The sequence below is a fragment of the Dendropsophus ebraccatus genome, chromosome 14, assembly GCF_027789765.1.
Source record: "Dendropsophus ebraccatus isolate aDenEbr1 chromosome 14, aDenEbr1.pat, whole genome shotgun sequence".
NCBI classification, from domain to species: Eukaryota; Metazoa; Chordata; class Amphibia; order Anura; family Hylidae; genus Dendropsophus; species Dendropsophus ebraccatus.
The window spans coordinates 25,087,011-25,097,179 of NC_091467.1; the positions used below are offsets into that span (position 1 = coordinate 25,087,011).

Consider the following 10,169-nt stretch of genomic DNA (forward strand, 5'->3'; position numbering starts at 1 on the left):
AGCTGCAGGAGGCTGCCGGGGGTCCATGAATGGTACAATAGCTGAACCATAACTAATGGGAAAATGGGAAAATGACACTTAAAAAAAATCAGCCTGTCAATTATTCAATTTCATGGACAGTAGTGGACGCTGGTGGATCAGCGGTGTAATATCAATGTTCTCCCAGGACAGCAGTGGACATTGGTAAATGAGCACCCAGTGAGTTATTAGGATGGACACTGTGATCACTTTGACTTCCTATAATGCACATCCAGCACCCAGTTACTGCCTATAATGCCCACCCAGCACCCAGTGACTTGGTATAATAAACAACAGTCAACCAGTTACTTGGTATACTGGACAATGGCTTCACTGTTCAAATGGAAAACCACCCACAATCCACCCTCCTCTCCTCCCTGTCAATACAGTATAGCTCTGTATTTCTCTCTCTCCTCTAACTGCCTACTGCAACCTACTCTCCACTATACACAGCTGACTGGCCGCCTCCAGGAAGCCAATCACCTTATATAGAGGGAGGAGGGGTTTCTGACATCACAGTGGGGTTTGCAGCTGATTGGACGGGCACAATAAATTATGGATGATCCCTTGTTTCTGCCAAAAGACAGTGCTGTAAGCTAACATGTGTGGCTGCTATTGCGGTCTATAATAATAATAATAATTTTTATTTATATAGCGCCAACAGATTCCGCAGCACTTTACAATTCTGGAGGTACATACATAGACAAAAAATCGACATTACAGAGATACATATAATTATCCATACATGAGGAGTGAGGTCCCTGCTCGCATGCATGAGCTTACACACTATCAGGAGGGGGTGCGAGACAAAATGGCAGAGGGGCAAAGTGCATCATTGTTACTATGGTCCGGCCATCTTTATAAATAAGGCAGTGCGGGTAAGGGGGGGTGAACCTGTCACCAGCCAATGCCTGCATGCACAGGTCTAAGTGCTTAAATGCTTGGTGTGTGTGTGCGCGTGTATGTATGTGTCTGTGTGTGTGTGTGTGTGTGTGTGTGTGTGTGGAGGGGGGGTTGAGGGTTGAGTCAAAATTAGGGAACCTGGTAAGCCTGATTGAACAGATGTGTTTTGAGGGCACGTTTGAAGCTTTGGGTATTGGTGGTGAGTCTGACAGTCTTGGGTAATGCATTCCATAGAACTGGTGCAGCTCGGGTGAAGTCCTGGAGACGGGAGTGAGAGGTGCGGATCAAGGTGGATGTTAATCGTAAGTAATTAGAGGAGCGTAAGGCACGGGTAGGGCGGTAGACAGAGATGAGGGAGGAGATGTATGGAGGTGCAGCACTGTGGAGAGCCTTGTGGGTGAGCAGGAGGACTTAATATTGTATCCTGTGTTTAACAGGGAGCCAGTGTAGTGACTGGCACAGGGGGGAAGCATCAGTATAGTGGCTGGACATGGGGATGAGCCTGGCTGCTGTATTGAGAATGGACTGGAGAGAGGAGAGTTTAGAGGAAGGAAGGCCGATTAGTAAGGAATTGCAGTAGTCAAGACGGGAATGAATCAGAGCGACAATGAGAGTTAGTGAATTAGTGAATTTGTGAGGCGAATCTGGCGAATTCGGGAATCGCTACAAAAGCTAATTTAATGCCAGATTTGCTGCGAAACTGAATTCATCAGATTCTCTTTACAAAAAAGGGGATTAAGTAAAACCTTGTATCTTTGTTTCATGCCGGTAATTAAAAACTCCATTCGGGAGCACACAGGACAATGAGTTTCAGGCATGCGCTTAATCATATCATGAATCAAACAGGTGCACACATAAATTAAAAGGTACCAAAAGCACTCATTCAATCACTGAGCAGCTAAGCACACAGGCGGTAGTATGCCTTGCTGCTCAGTAAGTCTTTAACCCCCTCCCGCCGCCCCACTGTTAATTAACGTCGCTGCAGCCTATGCCCGATGCTGCAGCGATGGTAATTAATGCTGTAGGATGACACAGGCATAGGAGCTGCGTCTGTGTCATCCTCAGTGGGTCCCAGCTATCAGTGATAGCCGGGGACCCAATGCAACCCTCAGCACTGGAGCCGCGCTCCGGTGCTGAGAGTTAACCCCATATACACTGCGGTCAGCAAGACCGCAGCATCTATAGGGCTCCGTAGAGAGAAATCTCCCTCTACAGAGGGAGAATTGTCTCTCTGGTGTCCATCGGGGCTCTGCGAAGTAATCGCAGAGCCCCGATGGTAGCCATGGAAACCGGAAGCCTCAGACTTCCGGTTTTCAGGCTACGGAAGCCGGCGGGGTTCGGGAGAGAAGGCTGGGCGCGCGCCCGTGAGCTCTGCCCCCTCCCCTCTCTCCCCTGCCGCTGTTATAAGATAGTAACAGCAGCAGGGGACAGTGGAGAGGGGGCAGAGCTAGGGGACATCAGCTTATGGGATCATTATGACATAAACTGATGTCCAAACATGACCTGGGCATTGAGGCATCAATGACTCCCAGGTCGTAAAAGGGTTAATACATGCTCCCACTCCTGTATTGATTAATCTGAAGTGAATCACAAATTTCTTTTTTTTTTCCATAAATTTCTAAATTTTGTAAATGAATTTCAATTGTTTCGAATTGATTTGTTCATCTCTACCTATGAAGATTTACATAAACTGAATGATGTTCCAGGGTGGCTTTACACATTCTACTCATTAACGCACATAATCCATAATTACTCCACCCTCAACAATATAATATGCATATTACACCCTGGAATTTGTTTTAAAGCCATGTAAAAAAAATATTAGCCTGTCAGCCCTTTGGAATTTTGGTGACATGACAATTATTATTTCTGGTCAATGGAAAATTTGTTGTATAAACTGACCCAGCCCAATCACCTGAAATAAGTCTTCTGAAAGAGTTTCTATCATATACAGTAGGAAAAAAAAACTTTTCTCAGGTTATAAAGACATGTCAAGTGTTTTGATTGGTCAAGTCTGGATGTTCAGACCCCAATGATCATTCTAATGCCACATGGGGGTGGAGGCGTTTCAGGGACCATAAGGAAATAATACGTCAGAGTATAAGTCCATATTGCACACTATGTCAATGGCAGAAAAACTTTAATACATATAGCCTGCAGAAATATATTAAAAATGTCAGCACAATGTCAATATAGGTGTAAGGGCATGTTTACACTATGGAATCAGCGCTGAGATTCCGTGCGCAACTCCCTGTCCCCCCGCATGTACTCGGTGCCGAATCCTGCCTTCTATCTGTTTGAACGGGCGGGGGGGCTTGCGTGCCTCCGCTTTCCACACCTCTCCGCTGAGGGAATTGACATGTCGGCGTTAAGTCTGCGTGTGGTCAGGGTTTCCGATTCCGTAGAGTGAACGGCCCAAACCAAACATAGGATGCCTACTATGCCAAAGCGTTTTCAAGGCTACAGTTCAGAGTATCCCCTAGTATTACCAATAATGCCACAGTATCCTGAACCTTCACCTCAGACCCAAATGTGTATTTTCCAACCCAACCCAAGGCAGGATGGTTTGTTCATTTTTATGGGCCATTCATCCCCTATTTAGGCAGATGTATGCCTGATAATGATTTTTTAAATTCAGTCAGCCGATTACCCATGCATTTGCTTGGTATTCCCCTAATTGTGGTACCTTTTATCGATTTTTGGGTAAAAGGGCCCTAAAACAGCCTTTAAAATTTATAGACTTCTACATCGAATAGCTCCTTTATTGGAGAACCAATATTATCACAATTGGAACTTTCCTGTATAGATATTAGGACCTACAGCATTAAGGGAGCATCAAGTGAACCCACATTGGAATGGAAAAATCAAGTGATGGGAACGACAAGCAATGAGTACTAGCCATTAGTACCTACCTTGTGGGATTTTTTTTTTTAATTTATGATGAGTATCTGACTTATGGTGGCTAAAGAAGTTGTGTAGAGCCATAGGGAGTTCTGGAAAACGTGGACAAGCAAGGAGTACTAGCCATTAGTACCTACCTTGTGGGATTTTTTTTTTAATTGATGATGAGTATCTGACTTATGGTGGCTAAAGAAGTTGTGTAGAGCCATAGGGAGTTTTGGAAAACGTGGACAAGCAAGGAGTACTAGCCATTAGTACCTACCTTGTGGGATTTTTTTTTTAATTGATGATGAGTATCTGACTTATGGTGGCTAAAGAAGTTGTGTAGAGCCATAGGGAGTCCTGGAAAACGTGGATACAGCCATAAGCTACATACATATTTTTCTGACAGACCTAGGGCTGCATCTAACTTCTTCAGCCACTGGGAATCAAATTACGAGTGTTTGGGTTAGGCTGAAAGTTCTGCAAGTTTACTCATCGCTAGTAACAATGTTAAGAGTTTACAGAGAATGGTGTGGTGGAGAGAAAAACATCCAACTGATGGGACGCTGCAGACATAATCTGTGGACAAAAAGGTCAAGATTGTCCAGTGATAAAACTGTTGAAAACTACAGCACTGGTGTCCAGTTATCATGTCTAAACACATACTGTACCTTGTCGTTCTTTGGGCTATATGAGATGGTGTCTTTGATACAGTGGCCTTTCAATGTATGTTAGTCACAATTACTATTGTGGGCTTTAAGGGTGTTTCCATTTGCTAAAAGGTCCTATGATGCCCACACAAATGACATGATCTCAAAAAAATGACTCAAATGTCCACTTCTGAGGTGCATCAATGCCATAAAATTATAGGAGCCCTTTGTTCTTTGTAGTCATTTATATAAAGAGGTTATACAAAACTATTTTATTAAACAGTAAAAACATTCGAGTAATGCTACAGTATAAAGATGCTTACAACATGCCCATAAATATTAATAGTTTAGACATACCACCCACTAAGGATTTTATAAAAGGAGGCTTATGAAGGAGCAAGCCATTCTTTCTCATTCTGTCTGTTTTTAACCAGGTCACAGTAACATTTATGTTACTTTGAGGATTCAGCATTGAAGTCAACATGAGCCACAGCATGAAGCATTGCCATTCTACAGCTGGATCCCATAAGGCTAGTACTCATGTTGGAATCCACCACCCAAATATTTCAAGTCACAGCACTTCCCATCATGGAGGCTCACATATGTCCCACCATGGAGGCTCACATATGTCCCATCATGGAGGCTGCCATGTGTCTCACCATGGAGGATCTCACATGTCTCATCATGAAGGCTCCCATGTGTCTCATCATGGAGGATCTCATGTGTCTCATCATGGAGGTTCTCACATGTCTCATCATGGAGGTTCCCACATGTCTCATCATGGGGGTTCCCATATGACCCATGGTGGAAATCATCACACTTCTCATCATGGAAGCCATCATATGCCTCATCATGGTAGCCATCATATGTCTCATCATGGAGTCCATCACACATCTCATCATGGAGGCCATCATACGTCTCATCATGGAGGCCATCATACGTCTCATCATGGAGGCCATCACACATCTCATCATGGAGGCCATCACACATCTCATCAAGGAGGCCATCACTCGTCCCATCATGGAGGTTCCCATATGTCCCATCATGGAGGATCTCACATGTCTCATCATGGAGGTTCTCACACATCTCATCATGGAGGCCACCACATGTCTCATCATGGAGGCTCTCATGTGTCTCATCACCATACATCTCACCATGAAAGTTCTCAGAAGTCTCACCACAGTGGTCACCACAAAAAAGAAGTGTCCTTTCCCAAGTATATTTGCCATAGCCATGAGGGTCATTCTAGCAGCTCTGGACATCATAGTAGTTCCAAGGTTGATGGTCTCTTTGATGTAAATGAGAAGGAAATCATGCAACTATTGAATGGACGCCTATCATCCTATCTTGGTAAGGTTCGAACACTGGAGATGGAAAATGCTAAGCTGGAAAAGAAGATCTTTGAATGGTACGAAAACAATCCACCAAAAACACCCCCTGATGGTACTCAATACTTCAAAATCATTAATGGACTCCAAAACCAGGTAAGACATATATAACGCATATAAATGACTTTTGATATTCTATCATATCTATTTGTTATATATAATTGTCAGCATGGAAAACCTTAAGCAAACCATGTAAATTTTTTGTTTAGATTATGGAGGCAACCCTGGAAAATGCTAATATCATGCTTGAAATTGACAATGCCAGGTTGGCGTCTGCTGACTACAGAAACAAGTAAGTGCTGTGTTTTGATGTCCTTGTAATGATCATAACATGCTGTCCACTACATGGGCATGGAGCAATTGCCCAGTGGCCTTCCTTGCTGTCTCCCAAATCCGTTTGCTGAAACTGTTAACTAGAAGAACTTCCATTGTCGAAATATTCCAAGAATGGTCTAACATTGATGACTAACATAGACAAGGCATATGTTATGCAGTAGGTGGGCCTCCACCAAATTATTTGCTCAAGATTCTTCTTATAATCTTAATCCGACACAACTCTTTTCTAGGCTTCTTATTTTTAATCAAATAAGGGTAACATTCTTAACATGTCCTTTACTTTTGGTCAAACATTCAGTTGGCATCTACTGAAGGACAGTTTGTCTCCCACCACTGCTAGCTTCACATTGATGCTCTCCTACACCACCTTCCCACCATAAGCACCCATGCTTGTGTTCCATTCTGAAAGTATACTGTATTCTAGAAAACATCCAAGTTTTTCACTGGATTAATAGACTAACCTAATATGAATGTAAACATGTGACTTTTTGTATCCTAAAGGTATGAGCAAGAACTCACTCAGAGTAACAACACAGATATGGATATTAATAATCTGGGAAGAGTTTTGGAAGCACTGAATGGAGAAAATGGCAATCTGGAGATGCATGTCCAAAGCCTTGAGGGAGAAGTGAATGGTCTTAGGAGTAGCAGTGAGGAGGTAAAAATAACAGTTATAGTACATATAAAAATAAATCTCTAAAGTAATATGGTTTCTTCAAAATCTACATATGAAATTTTCACGTCTCACTATAGGAGATCGAGTATCTTCTCACCCAGCTGGGTGCCAGAATCAACGTGGAACTGAATGCAGCTCCATCCATTGACTTAAATGAAGCTTTGTCTGAGATTCGGGAGGAATATGAAAATCTCATGGAAAAAAATCTTAGAGAAGCAGAACAGATGTTCCTCGAAATGGTATGTTATTTGGCATTGCCTAGTAAAGACTATGGGGGAGATTTATCAAACTGGTGTAAAGTAAAATTGTCTTAGTTGCCCCTAGCAACCAATCAGATTCCACCTTTCATTTTCCAAAGAATCTGTGAGGAACGAAAAGTGGAATCTGATTGGTTGCTAGGGGCAAATAAGACAATTCTAATTTACACCAGTTTGATAAATCTCCCCCTATGAGATCATTTTTAACTTTTAAAACCTGTGTAATTTGTAACCACCTGGCCCCCTTCCCATTTTTCTGCCAACCGTACTGAGCCTGGGAGAGAGGGCCAAGCTCGGAGGAGGCAACTCCAAAGATTCTCATCCCCTGTTTCACCACCTCTTTAATGAGCAGGTGGCGTTTGTACCTATATATATGTTAGAGCTTTTTCTATATAGCTCGCAATGATGAACCCATTTGTATATATATTCTTGATATAGTGTGCATGATAAAACATGAGTCAAATATGCAAATGGATCAGTCACCAAAGCTCCATGAGTGTCATAGAAGGTGGCAGTCCATGTGGGACCTGACTCTTCAAGCCTCAGAAGAGAGCAGATCCGCATCTGAAAAACTTACGCGATGGTCAACTGATTTAAATGGGCCCAATGAAGCAACGAAGCGGCAACCACAAGGAAAGTGAGCAGCTTAATGGAGCTTCCTAGTTGATCATATGGATTCTATAGAGCCAAACCTTGTGGCAAGTAGCTCATCATTGAGATGGCTTAATTCTAAGAAGGGGATGTGGAGGGGATAGCAATATATGACATATGTTGTGATATATTAAGCTGTGATATATACAATTTTGTTTTTATTTTTGTTCATGTTGTAGAGTGAGGAGCTCAGTCACGAGGTGGCCTCTAGCTCAGAACAACTGCAGTCCATTGAAACTGAGCTCATTGAAATGAAGCGTTCTCTGCAGGCTCTCGAAATTGAGCTACAAAGTGAACTGAGTCTGGTAGGTGGCTTAGCTTGTGATTAATGATTAATAAGTGTACAGGAGGGAACACGCGGATGAACTTATTGCAGATTTATTGCATTCCAGAAAGCAGCACTGGAGGGCACTTTGGCCGAAACCGAATCTACCTTTGGATCAAAGCTTGCCGAATTACAGTGCATGATCGACAATATGGAGGCTGAGCTTGCTACACTTCGAGCTAATCTAGAACGTCAGAACCATGAGTATAAGGTTCTAATGGACCAGAAGACCCACCTGGAGATGGAGATTGCTACATACAAGCGCTTGCTGGATGGACATGATATTAAGTATGTATATGAGGAAATGTAAAATTGCATATCTCCTGTAGGGTTTTAAGTAAGGTCCAGAGGACACAATAGACTCTACTTTATTGGATCGTCCCAATTAAACAGCTTTCATCTCCTACTGACTTCAAAAGACCTTATTGCTACATAAAAAAAAGGACAAGCCGTTCCCAGTCTCCATTTTTGCACCTTTTTTCACACTGGTTTTCAATGCCTTTGGTAAAATAGGTGGGCAGGCCTTCTAAGTTCCTTTAACGGACTCCCTCATTGGCCATCCCGTCATGCAAATGCCAAACTTGTATTCATATTAGGATAGTTAATAACTACTTGAAGTTCTTTTTGTTAAATGTAGAATTTTGTTGTCTATTTTACAGTATTTCAGAACATGGCGTGTCACATGGGAAGCATGGTAAGTCACTAATGAGTTAATTTAATTCTTCTTCAATCTTACCAGTTTTTGTCTTTTTTTTTTACACATCTGAAATGAGCATATAATACTACTGGAGCCAAGTTTACCCTTGGAGCCAACCATGGTCTCAGCATAGGATGGGATTATGATTGTTTTAATAGTTTGGAATGAGGTGCCTTGTAAATGTTATAGGTTTTGAGGATTTTTGATGAAGTGTGAATGGTAAAGTTAAGGAACACAAGTCTTATACTTATTGTCAATAGACATAAGGTGACTATAAGCTTTTAATTGACTGAACAGCTTAAAGGAGAAGTCCGGTGAATATTTTTATTAGAGTATTGTATTGCCCCCCAAAAGTGCTTTTTTTCTCTGCACTTACTACTGCATCAAGGCTTCCCTTCCTGTATAAAATTGTGATGTCACGACCCGACTCCCGGAGCTGTGAGGGCTGTGGCTGCTGGAGAGGATGATGGCAGGAGGACACTGAGGGACACAGGGCACTGGAGGGACACTGAGCATCCCTTTGCCATCATCCTCTCCAGCAGCCACAGCCCACAGAACTCTGGGAGTTGGGTTGTGACATCTCCATTTTATCCAGGAAGTAAAGCCTTGATGTAGTAGTAAGTGCAGGGTAAAAAGCACTTTATGTGCATTTCCCGTAATAAGTGTATATTGGTGATTTGTATAACTTTTGGAGGGCAATACAACACTTAAATAAAAATTTTCGCCGGACTTCTCCTTTAAATGTTCATATGTTCTCTATAGAGTGAAGGGGGTAAGGGCCGTATTGCATGGGGACATTATCAGCTGAAAAGGCCAAAAATTGCTCTGTGGAATAGGTGCTATTGATCAATGGAAAAACTCCTTGCTTGTTTTCCTGATCGGTCATGGTCTGAACACCCAGACTCTGACCAATAAAAACTTTTGACATGTCAAAAGTTTTTCTTTTGTTACAGGTATGCTTTAAAAAGGTTCTACAGGGTTAAAAAAAACATGGCTGTTATCTTCTCTAAGGAGCACCGTACCTGTCTATAGGAAAAGATTTAGCTTGAAGTTTCTGTGTCTCAATGTAAAATCTACAATAGGTTAATTCACAAGTGTCAAATATGATGCAGACTGACTCTGTCCCATTAGTCTCATCATGCTTGCAGAAAGCTATGTTGCAAAAGGAACCTCACTGGAACTGATTTAGAGTTGAATAAATGTCTGCGACTATCATGTATGAATTCATCCGTATGGGGCAGAAGAGTTTTTGGACAAGGAACTGAGTGTGACCATTACCCCATATAGTTCTACAATATAGTTTTATTCTTGTCCATGGGTTGCCTCTGCAGCAGAGTTCCATTGAAGTAAATGGGAATAAGCTGCAGTCATGCAAACAATCTGTG

The 10,169-nt window shown here is 42.2% G+C and overlaps 1 protein-coding gene across 1 annotated transcript; it reads left to right on the forward strand.

Annotated features, from left to right (window-relative positions):
• The first annotated feature begins 5,740 nt into the window (after nt 1–5,740).
• LOC138771843 (keratin, type I cytoskeletal 14-like) lies at nt 5,741–9,551 on the forward strand. Its single transcript, XM_069951850.1, has 8 exons — nt 5,741–5,938; nt 6,052–6,134; nt 6,680–6,836; nt 6,932–7,093; nt 7,942–8,067; nt 8,155–8,375; nt 8,747–8,781; nt 9,547–9,551. The coding sequence occupies exons 1-8, from the start codon at nt 5,768–5,770 to the stop codon at nt 9,549–9,551; spliced, it is 960 nt and encodes a 319-aa protein (XP_069807951.1). The 5' UTR covers nt 5,741–5,767.
• The last annotated feature ends 618 nt before the right edge of the window (nt 9,552–10,169 follow it).

Bases quoted from the DNA above. Each gene is read 5' to 3' on its own strand.
- LOC138771843 (XM_069951850.1), top strand. From the start codon at position 5,768: ATGCAACTATTGAATGGACGCCTATCATCCTATCTTGGTAAGGTTCGA. The intron at 6,135-6,679 runs GTAAGTGCTGTG...TGTATCCTAAAG, and splicing joins TCTGCTGACTACAGAAACAA to GTATGAGCAAGAACTCACTC. The intron at 6,837-6,931 runs GTAAAAATAACA...GTCTCACTATAG, and splicing joins TTAGGAGTAGCAGTGAGGAG to GAGATCGAGTATCTTCTCAC.